Raw genomic sequence first — 27394 nt, 5'->3', positions numbered from 1 at the left:
ATTAAAGCACTATATTCATCATGCATCGCAGCATTCCAATATGGGTCGGAATGGGCTTGTTTGTGATTCTTTGGAAGTGGGGATCGGGTCAAGGCATGACTGGGTGAGGTGACGGCTAGGCCGTACTTCGGGTTTGGTTTAACAATGCCATGCTTCGACCTTGTTTGCATTTGTGGAGATAGTGAAGGAGGCCGGGTAGGAGTAATGGAGTTTTGGCCTCGGAGAGGGGGTAGGGTGTAAAGGTTGATGTGTGGCTGTGCAGGTGAGGGTGGTGATGTGCGAGGCTATGTGGGGCTGTGTGGGGCAGCCGAGGGTGAAGGAGAGCCAACGCTCGATGGTGTGTGCGGGGAGGGGGGTCTGCTAGTCAGTGCTGCCTGCGGCATTCCCAGCGTGCGCTGGTGCGTGTAGGAAAGGCAGGGGATACCGTAGCCTTTATTCGAAGTGAAAAAGGTCATAAGTACTATCTGGTTTTATTAGATGATTATACTCATTATGTGTGGACTATACCTCTAGTTTACAAGTCTCAAGCCTTTCAAACCTTTCTCAATTTTCGACAATATGTGCTCACTCAATTTGAAGTGAAAAAGGTCATAAGTACTATCTGGTTTTATTAGGTAATTATACTCATTATGTGTGGACTATACCTCTAGTTTACAAGTCTCAAGCCTTTCAAACCTTTCTCAATTTTCGACAATATGTGCTCACTCAATTTGAAGTGAAAAAGGTCATAAGTACTATCTGGTTTTATTAGGTGATTATACTCATTATGTGTGGACTATACCTTTAGTTTACAAGTCTCAAGCCTTTCAAACCTTTCTCAATTTTCGACAATATGTGCTCACTCAATTTGAACGACCCATAAAATCATTTCAAAGTGATCACGGTCGCGTGTTTGACAATGATCCGTTCAAATTATTCTATGTCAAAAATGGTTTGGTTTTTCGCTTTTCATGTCCACACACATCATCTCAAAATGGAAAATCCGAACGCATGATTCGTACGATTAACAACATTAAACGTACAATATTGTTTCATGCTTCTCTTCCCCCATCATTTTGGTTTTATGCCCTTGAAACGACGACTTTTCTTATCAATATTTTACCAACCAAAGCTCTCAATCAAATCACTCCGGCTCAAGCACTCTTTGGGGTTCTTCCTTCCTATACTCATCTCCGTGTCTTTGGTTGTTTATGTTTTCCAAACCTATCTGCGACTATAACTCACAAATTAGCACTTCGATGTACACCTTGTGTGTTTTTTAGGTTACCCTTCCGAACACCGAGGCTATAGATGCATGGATCTCACCACAAATAAAATCATCATTTTCCGGCATGTCACCTTTGATGAACACACTATACCTTTTCGTAACCTTAGCAACTATAAATCGAGTGACTATGATTTTCTAGCATTTGATGATCCATCACCCATTTAAAATTTTTGAAATCATTTACTACAATACCCAACCCCCCCACATACACGACCACACTCACGGAAGCAAACTCCGCAAGGGAGCTGCGACATAACCCAACCAGCCGCAGGAGGGCTGCTATCTCCCCTGCTTTCCCTGCACACAACAACGCACGCTGGGAATGTAGCGGGCAGCACAGGCCCCTGCCACGGCCACGACCACGATCCTTTTCTCGGCCACCAGGGGCTCCACCTTTGCCCGGTTGCTGTGGTTAATGTTGTTGCTGTGCTGGTGCCGTAGAGCCAGGGGTAGCGTTGGTCGAAGTCAGAGCCACAAAGGACGACTGAGCAACATTGGAATCATTCACACGCCTAGACTTTTCAAGTAAGAGACGAGATCTCGCAGTTTCAAATGAAGGAAGAGGATCCGTCTGTTGAATCATAGCTGCTACTGTGTCGAAATCAGTATTCAAAAGAGCCGAGACTAAGCGAATTACCAATTTTTGTTCCGATACGTTTTGATCAACATTGGCTAGTTGATCTTTGAGATTCTTTAACTCCCGACAATAGGCTGAAATATCGAAAAAATTCGAGAGATGGAAAGAATTGAATTGATTTTCAAGATAGACCGCCCTAGTGGTTTTGTTATCTTGAAAAATTGCCTTGAGTTTATCGCATATTTGTTGTGCGGAATCCCCTTTGCAAAGAATGGCCTCTAAGCAAATCAGTCGAGATTGTACCATAGATCCAATTTTTGACAACTAAATCGAGCCTCTTCCACATATCATCAGAGAGATCCGTAGGTTTCTTGGTTTTTGTATCAATGTGATCAAGAACATTAAAGGCATGACAGTGACATTCAAACAACTCAACCCAATTTGAATATTGAACCTTCTCGCGGTCAAGAATAAGGGGGATTGCGTTTTTGATGTTGTTCACCGCGAGAGTAGGATGAAACTCAGAAGAGGAAGACGAGGTGTCTTCGTCCTTGGTCATGGTGGCCGGATTTTGGGATGACTACGGGAAGAAGAGGGTGGCGGCTAGGGCTGTATGGATGGTGGAAAAAAAAATTAATTAAAAAATGCAGAAGCAATGGATGGATCAAAACCTAAGCTGTGATACCATGTTAGATAATATGAAACTCCTTGGGTTGGAGCGTATTCCATTGATTCATATATATAGGGTTACAACGATGAGTCCTAATACGTTAGAAAATCTCAAAAGATATTTACAGAATATTCACAAAACTATATCCTTTTATACAGAATAATATCTAGAATATTTATCATATTCTATCAATTTGTTTAGCTTAATTTTGCTAATTAAATCTTGCTTATGTCAACAGTAACATGCATGCTGTCGTGCAATACAACTATATTATTGATTGATAAAAATAAAATAAAAAATAGAAATGTTAACAACAATATTAACAAAATGTTAACAAAAGGCATAGTGAGTATCATAAGTCTATAGATGTACAACAAATTTTTGAAAGATAATTTGTATATTCTTCTTAAGAGATAGAGTACTTCTACACTTAAATTAATTACGAACTATTTAATAATACATAAAAATATATGCGTATGTACACCAATGTAGCTCGTTTGACATGTGAGAATTTCTCAATTTACCTGAAAACTGCTAGAACTATTAGGCCTATTCACGGATTGGATATCCGATTCGAACATCGGATATCCTAATACTCGGATATCAAGAATTGATATTCAAATTCGATCCGAAAATTTCGGATATCCAAAATTTTCGGATCGGATGCTTCGGATATCCACTATCCAGTATTAAGTAAAATTGATTATGATTACTTTCAAAATTTCACTAATTTTACCGCTTTTTTATCGTTAAGTTGTACAACATATTTTTACAAAATAGTAATCTTTTTGCAATAAATATTATCATAAAATATATTAAGAATATTATAATAAGTTAATAATACAGGGTCAGTTTTTTATGAACAATTTAAAATTTTTATATATATTTCACTATTTCATAGCCTTTATATTTCGGATATCGAATATCCGAAAATTTTAAAATTAATATCCAAATCCGCATCCGATATCCGCCTTTTCGGATCGGATATCTGATCCGAAATGAAAACTCGGATCGGATATCCAAAAATTCGGATCGGTGTGAAAGAGATTATCACATTTTCGGATTCTCGGATAGTTTTGCACAGGCTTATTAATAACTATAAGGTAGGGTTTTTTTTTTGGGGGGTGTAATTTATGATAAACTTTGATTATCAGCTAGGATTATACATATTTTCAATAGACTAGTCACTGATAAATAAAAGCAACATATTATGTTTGTTCTTGCTACGTAGCACTTTGCTAGTGTCATTGTTTAATTGAATGAATTGAAGCATCATAATAATTTTGAAATTAGTTCGTACGAAATTATGTATTTACCTCAATATTTTAAGCATTAAGGACATCTTTTCGGCGTGATTTTTTCAATTAAAGTTGACTGATGTTCGGGTCAAAATTAGTTTAGCGTTCTAAACTTCCAAAACATTAATTATGTTGTCAATTTTTTTGATCCTTAATTACTCATCTTGAACATATGGCGTAATACTAGTAATTTCAAGGGAAGCTAGATTAATCTAACCATATTGACTTTTACTGTACACTAGCTTGTTATAAGGACTTATAACAACTCAATTTTTCATCACTTTGTTGCATTAATTAAGGCCTTTGGAAACTAAACAAAGACCCGATCGAAGAATTATATTCTTTGGATTATTTCTTATTGTCTGAAGTCTAGCAAAGTCACATATATGTACATTGACTTACATACACTCATAATGTGCTTGTTCACATGATTTATTTGAGGTGCGTTCTAGCTAAATTTCATTAAATTGAACTGATCTTTTCTATATTACTGAATTCATATGAACTTAACCCGCTATTTGTATTGAAGTTATATTACTTGGAACATGTGATATCTAACATGAACAAAATTAAGGTGTTTAAAGAGAAGAGTCTTTGTACTAAATGCTACTCTAACGATCTCATTATCTTTAAATTTTGGATATCAAAATTATAATTGTCAACACTCATGCATAATAAAAAAGATAAAAATAAAAAAAAAATAAAAATTGGACGATCTAGAATTTTAAATAATTTCTGACTAATACTTAAATCCTCTCTCAAGATTACCCCTTCTATCCTTTCAGACCTTTTAGTTTCAATAAAGTTGCTCTTTTAGAATATGCCTTAAAATGGCCCCCCTATAAATCAAGTATGGCTCCTTCAAACTTATTTTGGATAATTAGGAATCAAAGCATGGCCTATATCTTTCCGATCAGGGAGTTCCTAGGCTATTAACCTAACCTAAATTTGTCATCTCATATGTCTGTGGAATAAACTCTCACATTGTTAGTGAATCATATACATTTATGTGTTACTTTGTTGATATTGTTCGTTAACCTTTTTGGTAATCGTGACAAGAAACGCTTTCACCCTTCTCTTTCTTGAATTTCGATGTAGAATCGGCTGTCCATCTTAATCCTCTCCAAATTTTTGATAGATAACTTAAGCTCCAAAAGCACTAACCCACCCATAATAAAGAAAAAAAAGGGGGGGGGGGGGGAATTATAATCACGACCAAAAAATGAATATGACATGACTTGGGGCAACAAAGGGTCAACCAAATTACCAATCGTATAGTTGGGGTTTTAATAATTACTCATGCAATCAGTTGAATAGTTACAAAAGAAAGGTTAACGTGTAAACCCTTAAAACCTCTAAAAATTAAAGGGTTTCTAAAAAGTCCTTTTCATTTGTTGCTAAGATTCATGTGAATTTTAATCCGTTTATGACAGTTTTAGAAAAAAGAAGGTGAAATTAATGAATTTCTAAGATGATATGCATTGAATAGTATGCTAGACCCAACCCAGATTTGAGGATCTTGTATAGTCTTTTGCAATTTTGCCATCTCATATAATGTGGGCTCATACTTGCTAGTGCTCATCATATTATTAATTTGACATTTGATTAATTATGCCCTAATCTCTTCAAATGATTGTTAGTGAGCTTAATTACTTAATGATTGTTACCAATTTAAATTGATGTTGTTGAACGAAATTGTCTTTTAAAGAAGTTAAACAAATGTTTATCACTATATTATTGTTTTTGTGTGTGTTATACAATTGCACTGTTAGTTTATTAACTTATTTTCACTTTATTGTAGGAAAATGCATTCTAACAAGATAATGCAGGAAAAGTAACTTTTATATAGATTACCCCAAATTCAATCAATAACTAAAATAAATTCTAATAATGATTAATAAATTTTAATAAATTTAAGTAAGTTCATATATGTAATCAGAATGAAATGCATCACCATTCATCACTCTACTATATTTTGTAATCATGAATGAAATTTACTAGTCAAAAGTAATTTTTGTTGTTAATAAAAATTGATTTTAAATGAAATTAAGCTGACAAAACATGACTTTGAAATATACGATAAAATTTGAAAAAAGTATTATTCTTGTATTTGAATTAATTTTTTTTTTAAACAAGTATTTGAATTTTTATAAAATCTTTCAATATTAAATATAATTAATTTTTTCTAAGGAATTTAAACTATTTTATACTCCATGTGACTATTATGTTTGATAAGAGCATTAAACATTATGATATACGGAGTTTTCAATTGAGTGAAAATTAGTAGCAATTTTTAATTAAGATAACCAACATATAGTATATGCTATCCTTACATGTTAAGGAAAATTGATAATGGGAAAGCTTAAAAAAATTTAGATCAATTTCTTTTTCTTCTTTTCACGCTGTTTTTAGTTGCATTTCACCATCAATAATTAGAAAAAAGTGTTCCTTTAATTTATTCCCTCAATAAATTGATAGAAGCACTTGAATGAAAGATACCATCTGTTCGTTTTTCTCCTTCCACTTAGCTGCCTCACTTTCGAGTGTAAGATTCGCCTCCCACATATTATTGCGTGATATTCATACAAACACCTAAAGTTATGAGATAATCTTATCCTTGCTAATCTCTCACCTACTAACTTCTAAGTGTAAATGTAGATGGAAGATGGTATTTTGGCATTATTACTAAATAAGCTAAGTTTCGACTTTTTTCAAAAGTGCCTCTCTTGAATATGAGTAAAATGTTGACTAATTTGGTAAAGTTCTTACCTCGTATTCCAGAAGTGTAGGGTTCGAATCTAACCAATTAAGTGTACTTATGGGTATGAGTTTTCTTAACCTCACCTCACAATACTATACCTCACTTTATGCATAAACTTGGTGTGTCGAGTTATATTTGAGCTTTAACAGGCAAACAATTAAAGGAAATTATATCTAAATATATATTTTTGAAAAATTTAATGCACTGCAAAATTGAAAAATTTGGAAGAAAGAGTAAATGGAACGGCTTCTTTATTATCGATCATTAGGTAGAGTATTTATACAAAACCTTCTTAAAAAATATACTAGTCTAACCATAAATCTTAAAGATATATTCTCTAAATAATATCTAAACATAAAATAAACCTAAACATATTATTCTCTACGGAAAGTATATCACACATATATTTTCCGATATTTCATATCTCTAACACCCTCCCGCAATCGCAACGGCACTAACACGAACGTTGCGATTGGAAATTCTTCACTTTGTTGAAGTCGATCGAGTTGTACTACTCTGTTGATGTCGCCTTCATATATTTTTTTTTTCTTGAATGATGAGAACGTTTTGCCTTTCGAACCCATCAATCATCAACCAAGCAGGAACGACATTCTTTTCGAACCTGCAAAAATAACATTACAACGAGAACGTCTTTTCTTCTCGAACTCGTATTTTGGTTTTTCCAGAGCAAACCACACTCAAATCTCTTATTTTGGTTTTGTTTTAGAGCAAAACCAAAGTCATATCCAAAGAGCAAAATCATGCTTGAATCATATCACAAACCTTGTCTCATGGCACAAGGAGAACCAACACATGAAGCTTGTCTCACGGCACAAGGAGAGCCAATATATACTGTCTACAATAAACCTAAACATATTGTTCTCTTAATGATATTTACGGAAAATATATCACACATATATTTTCCGATATCTCATATCTCTAACAAAAATGTCAATTTAACCGTTCCTAATATAAATTGTACTCCTCCCATTTAAGAGGAGACGGACAGTATAACATTGAAAACAATGCTCTTTTTCGAGGGTGCTTAAATCATTACTCTTATTTTGCAAGGAAGTGATAGCTTTGCTATCGTTTTCAGAGTTTCATCAGTGTAATTTCAGATTATGACACTCCTCTAAGTAAATATCACAAAGTTAAACTTTGCAGTAAAGTTGGAAAAAATTTCACACACCATTAGTTAATGATTAGCTTCATAATTAATCATATAAAACTCCATGATTGCCCAACAAATTTTGTTCAAGAGGCATATTGTGTCCGCTTAAGGAGACAAAAGTGTGGCAAACAATGTAACTTTTGATAGAAATTAGATTTGACAAGATGTCATTAGTCTCATTACCCACATTTTTTTATTAATTATCTAAGATAATGCCTTCTTTCCGGCTCTATTGACTCTTCTGTGCTGAGGGATTTTGTTTACTTACTTTTTCCACAGTAATTTACATTAATTTACAAGAATGCATAAAGTAAATTATCTCCAAAGAAAGATAACAGAAATTTTAAAAGGTCAGGTCCTCAAAAAAATTGATAACCTTTTGACGGAGTTATTAAATTTATCTGTTTCAAAATAATTGTAACCAACTTCCATATTCCTTAACATAAAACTTAAAAAAAGTATAAATATATAAATAGTTTAATTTTATTTTTAAGGGAAAAAATAAGAGAGTTTGATGACAGTTTAATGAAAAAAAAAAAAACATATACATCAACAAAAGGAGTGGATTGATTATGGTTTTTTAAATCATTCCTCTCTACTCTCTATCTTAAATTGCATGTCAAGAAGCTTGTTTCAAGTATTAAATTAAATAGATTCACCCACTATTCGGAAAAATGATGTGCCAGATTTCCATGTTTATTAACTTGGTCTTTAGGGTGTGTGTCATTCACCTGATTCTTACATGTATGAACTTATCTTAATTGAACTTTATCTAAACACTTAGGTAGTCCTTATATATCCTTATCAAAAACGGAGTACTGTAAATCTGTAACTCATTGGGCTTAATAGTTCAGCCCGTGATTAAACCCATATTATTTGGCTGACACAGTACAGGGCTACCCTTTGTAATAATCCGTCTTGGCAGTCTAGCAGTCAAGGCCACTGTCCCTTACCACAAACAAATTTAGCTGATCTTGATTACAAAAAAATACTGCACTTCATATGCTAAAGTGCAGCAATTAACTTAAACCAATTAAAGCCAATAATTTCGCAAAAATCACAAAGTCACCACATATAACAAGTTCCCCATATGTGCAGAAATCTCTCACTCCCACTGCTACTGCTAGCTCCAGCTTCTATTTACTGATAGACAGCATAATTGGGGTCGAGTATAGCATAGAAGGGGCAACTTATCGATAATACCCCAAATTTAAGTCTTACTACAAAATTCTTATTAAGAGGATATAAAACATTTTGTCCCTGTTAGTTGCCTAACTAGTTGTGAATAAAGAGTTATAGAATATACCTTCACTTTTGGTTGATGCACTTGCAACCCCAAGAAAAACCATCTATGTAATGGTACCTCAATATTATTTATCATTGCATCTGCTAACAGAATATCAGGCTACCAGCTAGGGCCTATATCATTCAAAATAAGTTTTCTCATCTTCTAGTATCTTCAGGATTCTTCACACCATCTATATCAACCACTGGCAGAGCCTTAATACCAATTATTCACTATATTCTAGCCTAAAGAGGGGAGTATCAAGAAGATTTTAAATAAAAGAGAATGGGGGGAAATGGGTAAAGACGTAATCAGAACAGCAGCAGCAATATGGCAGTAGAAGTATAGATTATAGAATCAAGTGTAATCAACAGCTTTACTGTAAGGCAGACAGGAGGAAAGGAGATCAAATTTCTGAGGCCCATTACAATTGTAATAAGAGAACAGTGAAAGCATCAATATGTGAACATGTGCATGTGTAGTTTCAATGAGTGCAACGGAGGGCGTGTATGTGTAGGTGAACATGTGTATGTGTAGCCAGTGTAGGTGAACAACAAAAGCAATTAGAAGCAGAACAAAGGATAACTTGGTCTCAAAATGATTTTGATGGGTTTCCAACTTCCCAATATTAACAAATGCCAACTCTCAATTCTGAAGTGAGGAGTAAAACCAAACATTCACATTCACGTCTTCCTGGTGTCCAGCTAATCTGTCAAACTCACTGCGGATAATTAGTACCAACCGCAATTCATTAGCCTCATCTGATTGCTTGGTCTCGGAATCATGTACTAATGGGAACCCAATATCAACAAATGCCAACCTTATAATAGCAGTGAGTAAATCCAAACACTCATTTCATTCTTACTGTCCAGCCAAGCTATAGTCTATAGTCTATCTAATTGTAGCCAGGTTACAAAAGTACAGGAAAAAACTCCTCCTTGGCTCAATCAATCCCAATATTCTCCATAAATTACACAATCAACTTGCAAATGCCAACTCTCAATTCTAAAGTGAAGAGTAAAACCAAACATTCACATTCCTGATGTCCAGCCAATCTATCAAACTCACTGCAGATAATTAGTTATAACCTCAAATCATTAGCCCCCTCTAATTGCTTGGTCTTGAAATCATGTACTAATGGGTTCCCAATATCAAAAACTGCCAACCCTTATAACAGCGGTGAAGAGAAAAATCAAACACTCAGTTCATTCCTACTGTCCAACCAAGTTATCACAGTCTTATTGTGAATGAGTAATATTATCCTTGATTCTATAGCCTCATCTAATTGTAACCAGGTTACACAAAGTACATGAAAACACTCATCAATGGATCAATCGACCCCAACATTCACTGTTCTATAGCCTCATCTAATTGTAGCCAGGTTACACAATGAAAACACTCCTCAATAGCTCAATCGATCCCCACATTCACCGATTCTATAACCTCATCTAATTTAGCCAGGTTACACAAAGTACATATAAACACTCCTCAATGGCTCAATCGATCACAATATTCTCCATAAATTATGCAAGCAACTTGATAATTTTGAATCACACAGTAGGTATTTGACATGGTGAAGTGGTACCAAATCAATAGCTTGTATTTACAAGTCCCCACAACTCACAAGTTAATACACACAAACAGAAACGATTATAGCGCCGGTTATTTTCATGTTCCTAACTCCTCACTGTATATGTCCCTCAAAGACTCAAAATTTTCAATATCTTGTTTAGAATTAGTACTTCAGAAGCTAAAATCATCTCGAAAGTGATGCTCAATTCAACTGCAGCATTTCCACTGACAGCCCAAAACAATTTTCCTACTCTTTTTGTCAATCAAATAGCAATAAAAGTTAGGTAACAACAAAGACAGCATAGTCCATTGAAATTCAAACATTTTGGCTTACATTTCTTGTAAAGTTCGTAAACTAACACAATTCAATTAAGCACATAGTATTAGCATTACATTGCAATAAGTCCCAACTAAATGAACAATTTTAAAGCATCATTTAGGACCATTAACAAACACATTAACATCAATTGAACACAAAAATTACCCATAAAAACATAAACCTCATTTTACTTCATCAAATTAAAACAAAAATACACATAAACTCCATATAATTCACCAACAATAACACCCAAATATACCCATAAAACGAAACAAATTATACATAAAACACAAATTAAACCTAAAACATAATCAACAAACAATACCCAGAAATCTTATCTCTTACTTCTTCTTGGCCTTACTCTTCTTTTTAGGAGGAAGAACAATCTCACCCTTAAGCACAGGAATGGTCATAATCTGAGTCAATTCACCATACTTCTTCTTAAACTTCTCAACTTGATCAGCATCAATAAGAAGAGCAGAGCGATTTCCGAGGTAAAAAGGGTGGTTTCCCGACCAAACTTCAACAGTGTACTCTTTCTGGGTGCCACCAGTTGTCATAACAAGTTCGCCATTGCAGTAGACCTTAGCATCTTCGTAGAATTCTGGGTGAATGTCTGTTTTACGGCAGCTCCATTGAGGACGAAGGGTTGAAGATGAGGTTTTGGGGAGAGTTAAGGTTTTTGGGGTTGATGGAATTTTGGCTAGGAATTGGTTGGATAGGGTGAGCACCATTGTTGTGAACTGTGAAGAGCTTGTTTGTGAAGAGAGATTGAGAGAGAGAAATGTTGGTTTTTGAGTGGATGTGGTAGTGTGAGAGTTTTCTAGAGTAGAAGCCCAACTTGTAGCTGTTTATTTATTTTAGGAGTAAAGCCCATAATAAGTTTTTGTTGTTGTTGTTTGGCAAATGGCAATACTCTTATGAGTCTTATCATACTTCCTACGTTTTAAACTAGGATGTATTCTATTGACTTAATTTTTTAGGAATTTGAATTTATATTGGCCGTCTTAGCTTTGATGAAAAGTGCAAAGTCGAAACTGATTGTATTATCTGGTTTTGACTAACTGTTGTATTAACTGATTTGACTAACTTATTTTATTAGCTGATTGTATAAAAGTATTTGGTAAATAGCTGATTGGTTAAAGTTATTTGAGTATGTGAAATGACCAATAAGTAATTGTGAGGGTAGGTAGTTGTGGTTGGATTTTAATTTAAACGGGGGTATAAGTGTCATTTCACCGTAAAATGTTGAATAAGCTAATTAAATAAGCTTTCCACCAAACACCTTGAATTAGCTTATTTAATAGTCAATGAGCTAATGTTGATCAGATATGCTAATTTTTCTCAAATAAGCTAGTTACCAAATACAACCATTATTTTATTTTATTTAGACTTATCTTAATTAATTAAAACTTATTAGAACAAAACTTGCTAGTTTTTATCTTATTTTAGTTGTAAATTAAGCTTAATTAGATAGCTCTTTTAAATCTTATAAGAGCTTATCTTAGTTTAGTTGTAATTGAGTTTAGATAGTCCTTATTAACCCTTATCATAACTTATTAGAACTTTTTTTTTATTAAATAAGTGAAAAATATAGTGAATAAAAACTAACCCTTAACATTCACATATGCTATAGTCTAGAATTAATCATATAACAAGAATTGAGAGTCAACTCAAGTATAAAGGTATTTAATGGCGATGTAGGTTGCTACCAAGTCAAATAATGGATCCATACCTTTATAGAAATGATAATATGAGTCACAAAATCAACACAATCCTTCAATTTGTAGCCATGGACTCCATCCCCCCGGCGGGTTTTTAGTTGTCAGTCTCTATTTTATTACATTTTTGTATGTAACATGATTTTTTAACTTTCTCTTTTTTATTATATGCATTCTTTGTTGTCTTTGTTGACATTTACTCTTTTCATGATTAGAGTATGAATTATCATCCTTCTTTGTGATACAATTTGAAGTAATTTACTTTGCATATTGTATCTAACCTTTCACGTGAATTATTTAGGCTCCAAAAGTAGTTCAACAAAAATTTGGCCTCAGAAGTAGGGAGTTTATCATACAATAGGAGAACAAGGAGGGGAATAAGACAATGTTCCATATAATCAATGCATCACACATTCAAGTAGAGTAGTAGATGGATAGTTGTTTGAAAGATACTAGCCATAATTGACGATTGTAACAAACTGACAATATAATATTGAAAGTTAACACTGTTGTGTTTTGCTTGTTAAAACAAAGTTCAACAACCTCTTTTGAAAATATTGAACTCGTGGAAAAAAAAGACACGATAATCATGTTAAATACACTTATATTTGATGATACACTTTTTTGAAAATTCATACAAAGAAACGTGCATTATACGAGCCTATTACAAGTTTACATGAACTAAACGTATTCACTTGACATGTGATGTTTGAATGCATTATCTAATCAAGTGGTGAGTCATGTTGCAAATTGGTATTTTGTTTGAAACAACCAATCTTTTTTTTTTTTTTCCTTATCATAACTCATTTAACAACAATCATAGAGATGATTTGTCATAAATTGCATAACAGTGGAAAGGAAAGAAAAAAATAGTTATCTATAAATGACGAAAATTTGTGAGATTATGTTTACAAATTACATACAGGATGGATTAGAGTTCACTATACAATGACCATAATATTAATTTTCTTTTTTAAGAAAGTAACCTACAATTTTAAGATTTCTAAAAGAAGAAAGTGGCATAATTAATTTTAATGTTTAAATATAGGTAAAATAATATATACAAACATGCTATAAATTTTTTTTTACATAAATACTACACTCTTCGGCTCCTAAACACGTGTCATTATCAATGTTTTTTCCCTCTTTTTTATTTCTTGTTTTTTTAATCGATTTTTCCCCTCATGCTTCCTTATTTTTTGTATTTTTTTTTCTTTTTCTTTTCAATTTCTTTCAAAGATTATAAAATATTCAATCAACAAACATTGTCAATCCAAGTTTCCAATACCTATACCTCGAGAATAATACTCCGTAGTTTTAAAAAATTATCAAAACATATGCTTTTTCTATCTTTTAAAATTCCATAATCCCTCCAATCCACGATCGAAGAGAGTAGTGGTTGTATTATATTTCCTCCGTTTTATAATTTAAGCACGTTTGTCAATGTATATTTTCTAATGCAAATATCTTTAATTATATATTAGCAAAAATTATAAATTATTTAAAAAATAAATGTTGAGATGAATTTAACAAGACCCTACGTGACTATACCTTTTTTCAACACGAAATCACAAAACGAAGTCAAAGCCATTTATGTGAATAGTGCATAAAATCAAATTATGTCATCTAATTTGGAACCAAGGAAATATACTAACTTGATAAACTTGAAAGTACAACTTTGACAATTAATAAATACAAATAAAATACTACACTGAATTTCTCGTTCTCGATAATAGTTAAAATTATTATTATGTAGTAGTAATTAGAAATTCACTAATTCTTATATGTGGCTGGTCACACTGTGTGCCCAACCATCATAGGGGGTTACTTGTTTAGTGTTATATGGGTTACTCGATCGGTGTTATAGAGTTACTTCGTCAGTATTACAAGAGTTACTTATTCAGTGTTATAGAGGTTACTTGGTCTACATTATAAGGGTTACTCAATCATAGTTATAGGGTTACAAAAGACTCCATGTTATGACCAGTCGCACACAACACTTCTTGTTAAAAATTAGGGAGTATAAAAGTTTGATATTCAATACATTTATTTGAGTACAAAATTCCATCACACGTATTATACATTTATACTGTCATTTTATCTTCCATAAAATTCGAACAAGACTAACAAGAGTAACAACCGTCTTGCATTCATTTGACAACGGAAGGTGAAATTGAAAATTTTCTCCAAAAACCAAAAAAAATAAATATTTTTTTAATAAAAAAACAACATTACATCACATCACTGATTCACAACACATGAAATGTGGAATGTTTAAGCGGTACCCAAATTCAGAATCACACTCTCCAAGTACCTCTCACTTCCCACTCATTTAGCCAATTTGTCTGTCTTCTCCTTCATTTTCCATTTTTAAAATCTCCCAAGCTTTTTTCTGTTACATTACATCTCCTCTGCCTATTTTCTCTCTCTGTTCTTGCTAGATTCCTAAGCTTTGATTCTGATTCCCATTATAATTTGGGATCAAATTTTTCTGGGTATGATTTATTTTTTATTCCATGTTACTTTTCTGATCTGGGTATATTTTTTAATTGCCAAATGATTGATTCATGATTTGGGTATTAATTTTAATGCTTAAAAGTTGGTAGGATCTGTTTATGCCTTTTCAGTCAAATTCTTTATTATTTAATTAATATTTGTTAGATTCACTATAAAAAGAGTTTTTTTTTTTTTTTGATATGCTTTTGATTCATGGTGCAGATTTAGAGAGAAGCAATGGAGTCAAGTGTAGCAGCTGTCATGAACCCTAATAGTGCCCATTTATCAGAAGCTGGAATGAAACGGTTTTTCGGAGAAAGAATCAGTCAAAATCTAAGGAATAGAGATCTGAAAGCTATGTTTTCCAGGAATTTAAGAACTGATAACAGGGGTAAAAGGGTCATTAAACCTGGTGTTGCTCTCTCTGTTCTTACCTCTGATTTTAATCAAAGTGTCAAAGAATTGGTATGTTTTTTAATTTTTAAAAAGTGTCTTTTTGTTTGAATATATATGGTTTTGTTTGATTTCTATAATTGTAAAAATTGCATACGTTTTTTGGTGCAGAAGTTTGAGCCAGCTTTTTTTGAAAGTCCAAAAGCAGACCCGAAAGATGTAGCTGCAATTATACTAGGTGGTGGTGCTGGGACTCGCCTCTTCCCTCTTACTGGCAGGAGAGCTAAGCCGGCGGTATGATCTTGTAGAAAGTTTGAAACTTTGCTCGTGTATGATCTTTTGTTACAATGTTTACAGTGCTCAATTGAAATGTAAAAAAATTCAGCAGTATGATGTTGTAGAAAGTACGAAACTTTGCTTAATTAGACTTTTTGTTATGATATTCAATATTTTTTTTTTTTTTTTTTTGACGGGTTTATGATATTCAAATCAAATGTTATATGGATGCTCAAAACTTTCCTTAAAATAAACATGGTAATGTGTGAGTGTATTTGAATTGTTGGACTTATGTCGGTGAAATGGTATACAGGTGCCAATTGGAGGGTGTTACAGGCTCATTGATGTTCCTATGAGCAACTGCATCAATAGTGGCATTCGAAAGATTTTCATCCTTACCCAGTTCAATTCATTCTCGCTTAATCGTCATCTTGCTCGGACTTACAATTTTGGGGATGGTGTGAATTTTGGTGATGGTTTTGTGGAGGTAATATAAACGTATAATGTAATTTTGATATTTGAAGGGGGTGTGACAGTAGTGATTTATGAAATTTGATGGAATTAGTTAGAATTGCTAAGTAATTTTTTCAATGAAAACTACTTCTATACTTTTGTTTTTAATATAATGATAATAGGTTTTTGCTGCCACTCAAACCCCCGGAGAGGAAGGAAAGAGATGGTTTCAAGGCACGGCTGATGCAGTGAGACAATTAGGATTATTTGAGGTAATTAAATATGTAATTTGTTTTTTTTTTTTTTTTTTTTTTTTGGACAGTATTGTTAAAATTGATTATAACACCGGAGTTATGTGATTGTTTATTTAGGATTCTAAGTCCAAAAATATCGAGCACATCATTATTTTATCTGGTGATCATCTTTATCGAATGGATTACATGAGTTTTGTGCAGGTATATTTTCATGTTATCTCATGTATCATCCGACACCATTTTTTTTTTTATTATAAAGATAATATTGTAATCATTTTTTTTTTGTTAATTCCAGAAACACATCGACACCAATGCTGATATTACAGTTTCATGTTTACCCATGGATGACAGGTACAAGTGTTCACTTTCGGTGAATAGTTTTAGATTTGATATTCTTATCATAATTATGTGTAATAAGGCATTTCAAATTTTTGGTATTAATTTGTAAGTTGGTCTATTCTCAGTCGTGCATCAGATTTCGGGTTGATGAAAATTGACCGCACTGGACAGATTATCCAATTTGCAGAAAAACCCAAAGGGCCTGATCTAAAGGCGATGGTATACCCTTTATTTATCTTATTGTTAAATTATGTTACTTGTTACTCCTATTTGGAATTAACTAATGTTATTTATTACTCCTTGTGTTTGGACCAACTCATATTTCTTAAAAAACAAACCTTTGTATTAGTTGTATAATTATGGACCATCAAGTACTATTTGTGGTAAAAATTAGTTGTGATTAATAAAAATTGATGATGACACTTGTGAGTTTTGAGTGTTTCGTAATTTTCTTCATGTAATAATTAATTCATAATATAAGAAGTATATAAAAACAAATGAAAGCAGTTATTGTTACAAGTGGATTCATCCTTTTGGTGTAGTTATAAATTTTAAGTAGAGTTCATACAGCATACAACTACAAACGTATATGGTATCAAATTGAGTATATACTATAGTGACAACCATTTTCAGAATTCCTAAAGTAAAAAATTGTAGGAAGAAATGTTTTCAGCATTTTTCATTAATAATGGTAGTTTTTTGTTTGTGGTAGCAAGTAGATACCAGTATTCTCGGTCTATCGGAGCTTGAAGCCATGTCAAACCCATATATCGCATCAATGGGTGTGTATGTGTTTCGAACGGATGTTCTTATGGAGCTTCTAAATAGGAAATACCCTTCAAGCAATGATTTTGGTTCTGAAATTATTCCCTCTGCAGTAGGCGAGTACAATGTTCAGGTGAATGGAATCTGGATCCTTAAAATATTTTATTTCTATATGAACTCCAATTATATGGGTTCAAACATATGTTCATTTATTTGATACTAATTTTAGTATTGTTTCTGTTGTGCAGGCTTATTTATTTAACGACTATTGGGAGGATATTGGAACAATAAAATCTTTCTTTGATGCCAATTTGGCTCTTACTGAACAGGTTGACATTTCTTTCATTTGAGTTAGAATTTGTTATTACTATTTTCCAAAATAATTTTTATGCAAGCTAAGCTAGATACTTTTGTTTTATATTTGTAAATCTGATATTTTTTAAGAAACATTACCAAATTAATTTCTAAACATGTTATTTTTCCTACTTGTAGCCTCCTAAGTTTCAATTCTACGACCCAAAGACACCTTTCTATACCTCTGCTAGATTTCTGCCTCCTACCAAAGTTGAGAAGTCCAAGGTATAATTTCTATAGACTACATTATCTTCTGATGGATTCTTTGCTTTAAATTCGCAATACTAAATTACTAATTGTCTCTTTTCTATAATAGATTGTTGATTCCATAATCTCCCATGGGTGTTTTCTACGGGAGTGTAGCGTACAGCATTCCATTGTTGGGATTCGATCAAGATTAGAATCTGGCATTGAGTTTAAGGTGAGTTGATTATATTATCTTCTATAAAACTTGAATAAGATCGCTTAACTAGAGCACGAGTCACTGTGTTTTACAATACAATCATTCAATTAAGTGCCTCATTTTTGTTTCTAGGACACCATGATGATTGGTGCAGATTACTACCAAACTGAATCAGAAATTGCTTCTTTACTCGCTGAAGGAAAAGTTCCTATTGGTGTTGGACAGAACACCAAAATTAGGTAACACTCAATTTTATTATTTCTCCTCTTACCCTTCCTCTTCCAACTTGATCGTATTTTATATGTGTCGTTGTGCTCACCACAACGAATATTGTTATTTAATGGATGTGGTATCAACGCCTCATTTTGAATTATAGCTACATCACTTTGTGTAAATGCCTCTAAATTTGAAGTTGTGTTTATGCAACCACAAGTTTACAACATAATACTACTAATCAAGTGGATTCGAGTGCACTCACTACCATAAATACGAGACCATTCACTACTAACAAAACATTTAATTATATACTCACTCTATTGAAAATAGTTTATGCTGTCAAGTCTGTCTCAACATGGACATACAAAGTATGACATAATATTGTAAAGAGTGAGTACATGAAGAGGAGGAAGCTTTAAGGAATTTCAGTGTCAATACTTGTTAAAGATGTGTACTTGAAGGTTATCTCTTTTTACTAATCTACTGTCTGTGTGTAGAAACTGCATAATTGACAAGAATGCAAAGATTGGAAAAGATGTGGTGATCGCAAACACAGATGTAAGTCCAATCAGTAATGTTTTTCACATCAGATTTTAATGTATCGAAGATATTATATAAAACACTCATGTTATATGTTACTCTTTCATCGATATATGGCAGGGTGTTGAAGAAGCAGATAGACCAAACGAAGGCTTCTATATCAGGTCAGGCATCACCGTCATCTTGAAGAATGCAACTATTAGGGATGGTTTGGTGATTTAGATTTAGTTTCGTTAACTTTATGGAAAGAAATAAATTTTGCAGGCTTTACTTTCCATGTAACATAAACCACGAGTTTACCTCATGTGTATATAAACTTAGATAATCATGGTATAAGAGGCTAATATAATCCCGATATTGCAGTTAAGGGTTTTAAAATTGTGTACATCCACTAAATCTAGTATTTGTTCTTCTCGGTATCTCTGAGCTGAGCATACTTCTTCCTTAGCCCAGAAAGTTTCTGTGATTGTTCAGAAATTATTCCTGCAATGTATGATTCTTCTTTGAACACTATTTCATACCCATCTCGGAAATTATCCATTCCCATAGTTAACAGATGCCAGAATAACCCACCAGCTGCAGGTCCGCCTCTGCTGGCCGACGAATAGATGGAAGAGTAGGTGATATTGTAGAGTTGGTTTCTGTCAGATGAGGTGTAGCCTGAGACTTTATATGATTTACCAAACTCGGCAAATATTACTGGCTTCTTAAGGATGTTTAGTGAGTCCAAAATATGTTGTTGCACCCACTGCTGGTGGAAGGAGAGTTGTACTTCACAAGGTGAACCATTGAGCCTGCAGATTTATTAATGTTACTTTTGATAACCGAGCACAAAGTTGGGTCGATGGTAATGATAATGGGGGAACCTACTTGCTAGCCTGATATGGACATAGTTGAGTACTACAGAGTGGCCGAAGAAAAAACCTTAAATGGCAAGTTTTGGGTAATATACCAGACAAGCGCGACATTTTATAGGATATGTTATAAGGTGACTTTTATGTAGATCTGTAAACTTACCATTGATCCGGGTACGAATGGACAGTAGCAAAATCCACACCAGGAACCTGATTATTAGCAATGAAGTTTGTTCCTTCTTTGCCGGTGTTTGGATTGTATTGCTTCTTGCCATCTCCATAGAAACCCTCTAGTCCAACTTCAAGAAGATGGTTTGCATCTATTGATTTAAGGTAGGAAGCCATCTCACTGATCCAATCCTGAGAACAGGAAAAAAGCTACTTCAGAGTTCAGAGTACAGTTAAAAAAATGACTGAGCTAATATCAGAAATTCAGAATTATCTTCACCAATATCTATGTTTTTTGTATTTTGTTCTTTGTCTATGTATGTTGTATGTTTTTGTTTGGTTTAAAAGGTTGGCATACAGGTTAGGCATCTTTTGGTTCTCGTTCATGAATGTATTTGGTTCCTAGTGTAGATGAACCAAAACTGAAACTGACTTGATCTAAACTATTACTATCTCTAAATGAGTAGTTAACGGTTAATACTGGGGTAATAAGGTAAAATCTCCTTTCGTCTTAATTCCCAACCCTCCACACTAACCCTTTATACCACCACAAACACCTTTGAATATCATAGCACCACGGTGTTTTCCCACTGTTATTACTATGACCACCGCCACCCACATTCACACCAGTGGACTCATTGCATGTATGACCAACACTCATGCCATTGTCGTTGGTGCTGCCAAAATCGTCGCATTTACCACCAAATATACATAGAGGATGCTAAAATCTCCTCCTAAAAGCCAATATCGCTGCATTGGTATGTCCAAAACGCTCGTATCACTAGGTCACTCGGTGGCGTCAGTGCGAAAGGGAGAATTCAAGGAGAGAAAGACATCCATTAATCTGTAAGGTTGACAACTCTCATGACATCGATCATCGATGTCTACTAACTTTCTTTCATAAAAATAGATGATCAAATTATGAAGCAATTAATTCCATCTTCCCAACAGAAGAAATACCCATCACTCCATCAGTATTAACATGAATTTGGCATAATATATGCACACACTATATAATGTGCAAAAGGAACGCAATGTAGTGACTTTTTTACGTTACAACTTAATAATGTAACACCACCTTCGTTATGTTACCTTTTCTTTGTACGGTTGGAGGATAATAGATTCCGTGCCTAACTCAAAAAGCCTTAATACTATCAACAAAAATGTAGGTTGGTTGCAACTATGCATGTGATTATATGACTATGACATTATACTCTTTGATTTGGTTATTTTTACCACAACATGTGCAGATTCGATCTTTCTTCTCGTAATACAAAAACAAGTTGATTTATGAGGAATCAAATCAACCAATAAGTTTGTATAAGCGCTAATGTGTATAGAGTTTATTTCTCCTTCTACAAATATAAAAGTTATACGAAGCACAAATTATTAAAGCCGATAAGTTCATATAAATACTAACAATGGAAATTTGATGAGACCTTTTAAAACCAGCAATTTATAGTAGTTGTAGTAAGTAGGGAGAGGTTGAACAAACCTGAAGTACTTTTCCAGAAGGATCAGAAGGACATCTTGGCTCATTCATAAGCTCCCAAGCCATAATTGTTGTATCATCTTTGTAACCAACTCCAGTAATGCTATTAACTCTTGTTAATACAGTCTGTACAGTAATTTTTTCAAATCATAATTTACTAATTATAATCGATCACATAATTAATTTTATGGTCCCAAACTCCTCATTTAGGACTATATGTATAACTCTTTGACATCCATAAAAGGAATTAACCATACTCGCATACTTTACCCAAATAAGCTAATTGACTTTGACCTGGTTCTCGATTTAAAACTACCATTCTCCCAACTACTTATAACTCGTGTAATGACATAGGAAATGTGACAACTTTTTCTAAACATTCCAACATACTATGTACTATGGAAGACAAAGTGACATAGAACAATGTATTAGATGAAGAATATGTTCCGGAGTTGAGATGATAACCTTAATATGATTTTTGTAGAATCCCTTAACAACAGGATTAGTGAAGAAGTCATCCTTAGATGACAAAGACTGTCCTTTGCTCTTAGCCCATTCCACATACTGTTTCTTCCCTCCATATTCATCATAATTGTTCACCAAGCTTAACACCACCTTTATCTCATACTTCTTTGCTTCAGACAACACAAAATCTAAACCCTTCATACATACATTTAAAGTTTTAAACACCCAATAAATAATCAGAACAAAAAAAAAACCAAAAAAAATACTACCTTTGTTAATTTTTAATTGCAATAAAGGAATATTTTACGTCTCACATATAATATACCCTTGTTACAACTAAAAGTTAACGGAGGGAGTAACATAAAATATCCTATAACAAAAATTACAAAATGAAGAAAAAGAATTACTTGGAACATTTGTTCATTGTAAGAACCAGGGGAGTATTGAAGCGGTCGATAACCGGCGTCGCTAAAAGCCCAAGTTCTAACAATACAGAGGCCATGATTTGAAGCTTGTTGAAAAACAGCTGAAACTTTGTGTCTTTGAGATGGATCAGAAGCCTCATACATTAACCAATATGCATTGAATCCATTTGAGTAAAATGGGATCCCATTTAACCAAAATTGTACCCCTTTTGTTGTGATGAATCCATCCTCTGCTTTTACTGGTTTTTCTTGGAGATTTAGCAGAAAAACTAGCAAAATTAATCCCCATGCCTTCATTTTTCTTTTTCTTGGTGATATGATTTGGTTAGATGGTAATCGTGGTAGTATTACGTGCGTTGCGTGTGTTATATATAGATATGGTTGTAACTCAAGTTTGGACCATAAATTATTAGTTGAACTTTTTCCTAAGTCATTTCTATGCCACAAAAAAAAATTTGTTATAAGAAAATACAAGGTTATCACTCTAATAAACAAATTTTTTTATCAAGTGGTACAATTGTAAATTATTTATTTATTTATTTAATTAATTAAAAATGGACTCTACAAGTATTGATATAATGACGAAAAATACAATTCAAATAAGGCAAGTGATGCATCTTAAAAACCGATTTTTTATATACACCCGGTGATCCGGATATTGAGAAATTCGAGAGTTTGTTAAATCTATACGAGAAAAACCTAAACTTGAACATTAACTCATTAGAAGCTACAAATTGGCGGTTCTTGGACGGTTCAAGCAAAGGAACTTGATGTCTAGTACAAGCTCAAGTTCCGAATCACTCTACTTAGTGATTTTTAATTAGTTTTTGCTTGCAAGTTTTTACCTTTCACTTAAAAGGGTTTTTCTTGGTTTAAGCAATTAGGATTAATTTTATTTATTTTAGAAATTATAGACTAAGTAGAATTAGTTTCCTAATCTAAGTAGAATTGGAATTAGTTTCCTAATCTAAGTAGACTTAGTTTTCCTATTCTATTTGGGTTACTTGGGGCTAAAGGCTATGGACTTGTCCTAGTCCTATTAGACTTAGAATTAGTTAGTTTTAGTCTATAAATAGTTGTAATTTCATGACTTTTAGATATAGAATTTTTCAGATTAATAAACCAAAGTATTTGTTTCTTGAAGCTGGTGATTAGGTTCTTTAAGCTTTGTTTAAATTGATTAATTAAGGGGTGGTGTGACCTTTAACTTAATTAATCTACTTGTCTTCTTGTTTAATTCTTGGTGGACGAATCCTATAGTGAATTAGGCTTGAATTATCCTTGTGTGTGTTTAAGTTTCTTGAACATACGCACTACCCGGTGTATGGTGCATCTCAATCCAAGGTTTAATTTTGCTCTTAATATGATGATTAAATGAACAATAATCTTCTAAATGAGAAAAAAATAGTCCTAAATATACAATATATATATATATATATATATATATATATATATATATATATATATATATAAATCTCTCCTCTGTTTGTATATGTATTATAATCCGCTTAACGGCAGTGGCGGATCCAGGATTTCTGAGATAGTGTGTCACCATCAATTATTGATCATTTGTGAAAGTTGTGTGTGGTGTTATAATTATTTTATATATATATATGTGTGTATATATATATATATGTGTATATATGTATATATGTGTATATATATATATATATATATATATATATATATATATATGTATATATATATGTATATATATATATTTCACCAAATTGATTTCAATCCAAAAATAGGACACAAATTCATACCACAACCAAATACAGTACTTAAGAATTCAATTTTACAAGTCGAAAATACTACAAATAACATGTTATAAACAAATGGTACAATAAAATTATTATATTGAATTAACTTTATGATTTTTTAGTTAATTGATAAGCTTTATGTGGAAATATTAAAATTGGTTGTACAAATATAAGATATAAAAAGGGAAAAAAAATTATTAAAAAATAATACAAAAAAAAGTGAGATAACTTAAGAGACCAGTTATTAAATATAACTGGTCTATTTAATGAAAAAAAAGTAGCGCAAAAAATTGCGAAATGCAATAGCAGCATCAAAGAGACCTCTTATATAAATAACAGGTCTCTTTAATATTTAAAAAAAACCACAGCAAGTCTTTTGTAGCAATAGCAGCATTAAAGAGATCGCCTATCTTAATAAGAGGTCTGTTTGATATTGTTTGTTGTTACCAATAGCAGCATCAAAGAGACCACCTATCTATAATAAGGGGTCTCTTTGATATTTTATTTTTTTAAAAAATACTGTGTCACCGGACCCACTATGACTAAAGGTGGGTCCGCCCCTGCTTAACGGTAAGAATGGAAGATCCATGTTTATGAATTAGCGTGACGAGCCAATGCCACAACATAAATGAGTCAAGTTGTTGCCTTACCGAGGTTAACGTGTGAGTTTGTGACAAGGGGTAAGCTAATACACATTACACAACTCCGTAATTGTAACGTTACTTCACTAAAATGCTTCATGCTCATGCACACCATAAATTCATAATGGCATCTTTTGCGATTTTATAGCCTTTAATAAGCGTTGTTATAAAAAAGGTAAGAGATCTTTCACTACTTGTCATCTTAATTTGGAGCTGCAAATATGCACACGAGGAACAGAAAATGCTAAGTACGAGTCTAGGTTGCATTCATCATTAAGAGAGAGAGTTCACTTTATAAGTTTCATCCCAAAATCATATGACGATAGGAAGAGTAATCCCTTCACCTTGTAAATTGTTTAACTCTCTCATCTTTTCTTAATATGAGATGAAGTTACATGTGTAGTTTGAGAAATTTACACTTTAATCAAAGATAAACGATATACAAAGTATGATTACGAGGTTAATAAATTATTAAAGGCATGTTTGTTATCTTTTTTTTTTTTTAGCGGTTAGATTTTAAAAACTGAAAACGGAATTGTGTAAGAAAAAATATTTAGAAATCATATAGGATCTTTTTGAATTCGTGAGTTATAATTGATTAAAGATTTACATTGACAAATATAAAATGAGAATTATTACAAGTAAAAATTAAAAGAGAAAGTATTATTTTAATAGTCTAGGACTCTGGACCCAACCATGAAAAGCTTCTAAGCTCATTAAGATTATGGCTCAATTGACTTTCAGAAGGCCAGGAGAGCCATAGGCCCACAGATCCACAAGGCTTACAAAAAAAGTTCGACATAAAAGTCCTACAATTGTACTCGTACTGTCGTACAGTAGACTACTAATCCAATGATTATAATTGATAAAATGTCCTTTTCATAGGTGGAGCAATTGTTTTATTATCATTTTTATTATTTAAAAAAAATAAAAATCATTTTACCAAAATCCCATTGGATATTTTGAGTTGGATAGATATATGAACCACAATTAACTGTTGGATAAGATAATACAGTATCTTATTGGATATAGTCATATATGATATGACATGCATGATGCATAGGAATAGGATTTGGTGTTGAAACATTAATAATCCCTGTTTATTGGAATTTGTTATATACATCTTGGTGCACCGTATACTCAACTAATTTAAGGTTATTTTTTTGCTCGTCATTTGATAATTAAATGAAAAACAATCATCAAAATGAGAGTCCTTAAAAAAAATCAAAATAAGAACAAAATACTCATAGATATACAATACACCCGGGTGTATATAACAATCTCTCAGCATAGATTTCTTTTATTCATTAGTCATTATTCACCCACTATTTTAAATCTATGAATAACTTATGAGATGGTAGGTACACATGTTTTGATTTGAGGCTTATCAAGGGTTGATCAAGTTTTCTGAATTAGATTAATCAAGGATCATAGATTCTAATATCCACATAAAGTCTCATTTCTAATGTGGATCTAATATCCACATAAAGTCTCATTTCTAATGCGGATCTAAAGATCTTAAATGTTTAATAGGCTTATACTCGTAAATAATAGACACAAGAATTTTTTTTTTTTTTTAAAAAATTATTTTATAATTATATTCAATGATACAAAGAAAATGATAACAATATTGATCAAATCATACCCCTTCCTTCACAACAAATTGTTTATGAGAACTAGAGTATAACACAAAGCATTAATTAAGTTTAATAGCCGCTGTGACCCTCTTTGATCTTTTCCTTGGCTTCCTTCTTCTTGTGATGCTCATGGAATGCAAATCCACCAGCTCCCACTGCGACCGTGGCTGCAATCTCCTCCGCTGTCTTGTGGTGGTGAGCGTTCTCCGGGTCCTTCTTTGCCTTATGCTTCTCATGCTGTACATACGTAAGATGATTCACATGTTATATCACTTATATGGTCAAATTTGCTAGTACACTTGTTACCATAACAAATGAATAGCATGTACGAAGTAAAGTTTTTTAGACACGAAATTTAAATCACTCATTTCACTTGTAACTATAACATATGCATAGCATGTACGAAGTAAATTCTTTTAGACACGAAATAAAAACCTAGGTTAAGCCCCGTAATTAAGCCCAATCTACCACATACATATGAATCATTGAAACTAATTAACTAAAAATTAATTATTTAATTGTATAAAAAAAAGTGCATAGAGGGGAACAATAAATCAATAATGTACCAAGGCATAAGCACCGGCAGCGAGGGCAGTAGCCTTGCTAATGTGGCCAAGGTTTTTGTGATGCTTCAACTCCTGTTCGGGATCCTTAGGCTCCTCGTCCTCCTTGTGACGGTGGAAGAGGTGGTGGTGCTTCTTCTCCTCGCCATCGGCCATTGTTTTCTAATCAACTCACAAAATCAAAAAAACTTTTTTTTTTTGAGAATGTACTATTATGAATGATATAATGTATCAACTGATGATTTTTTTTTCC

The 27394-nt window shown here is 32.9% G+C and overlaps 4 protein-coding genes across 4 annotated transcripts; 1 reads left to right on the top strand and 3 right to left on the bottom strand.

Moving 5' to 3' along the window:
* Positions 1–11264: 11264 nt before the first annotated feature.
* LOC110702234 (50S ribosomal protein L31, chloroplastic) lies at positions 11265–11657 on the bottom strand. The gene has a single exon (XM_021879935.1). The coding sequence runs from the start codon at positions 11655–11657 to the stop codon at positions 11265–11267; it is 393 nt and encodes a 130-aa protein (XP_021735627.1).
* A 3251-nt stretch (positions 11658–14908) lies between these two features.
* LOC110702210 (glucose-1-phosphate adenylyltransferase large subunit, chloroplastic/amyloplastic) lies at positions 14909–19506 on the top strand. The gene is made up of 15 exons (XM_021879903.1): positions 14909–15139; positions 15363–15605; positions 15705–15827; positions 16123–16296; positions 16445–16534; positions 16634–16717; positions 16812–16867; positions 16981–17074; positions 17568–17753; positions 17869–17949; positions 18113–18199; positions 18291–18395; positions 18510–18616; positions 19091–19151; positions 19254–19506. Exons 2-15 carry the CDS (start codon positions 15378–15380, stop codon positions 19353–19355), a joined length of 1578 nt encoding a protein of 525 aa, XP_021735595.1. The 5' UTR covers positions 14909–15139; positions 15363–15377; the 3' UTR covers positions 19356–19506.
* Positions 19507–19513: 7 nt separating this feature from the next.
* On the bottom strand, positions 19514–22970 carry LOC110702211 (mannan endo-1,4-beta-mannosidase 7-like). Its single transcript, XM_021879905.1, has 5 exons — positions 22520–22970; positions 22113–22307; positions 21651–21773; positions 20151–20347; positions 19514–19927 (listed from the first exon to the last, which is right to left on the bottom strand). Exons 1-5 carry the CDS (start codon positions 22832–22834, stop codon positions 19531–19533), a joined length of 1227 nt encoding a protein of 408 aa, XP_021735597.1. The 5' UTR covers positions 22835–22970; the 3' UTR covers positions 19514–19530.
* A 3550-nt stretch (positions 22971–26520) lies between these two features.
* LOC110702208 (abscisic stress-ripening protein 3-like) lies at positions 26521–27394 on the bottom strand. Its single transcript, XM_021879901.1, has 2 exons — positions 27145–27394; positions 26521–26815 (listed from the first exon to the last, which is right to left on the bottom strand). The coding sequence occupies exons 1-2, from the start codon at positions 27295–27297 to the stop codon at positions 26648–26650; spliced, it is 321 nt and encodes a 106-aa protein (XP_021735593.1). The 5' UTR covers positions 27298–27394; the 3' UTR covers positions 26521–26647.

This window comes from Chenopodium quinoa, unplaced genomic scaffold (genome assembly GCF_001683475.1).
Source record: "Chenopodium quinoa cultivar QQ74 unplaced genomic scaffold, ASM168347v1, whole genome shotgun sequence".
Taxonomy (NCBI): Eukaryota; Viridiplantae; Streptophyta; class Magnoliopsida; order Caryophyllales; family Amaranthaceae; genus Chenopodium; species Chenopodium quinoa.
This window is presented reverse-complemented; position numbering and strand designations above follow the sequence as displayed.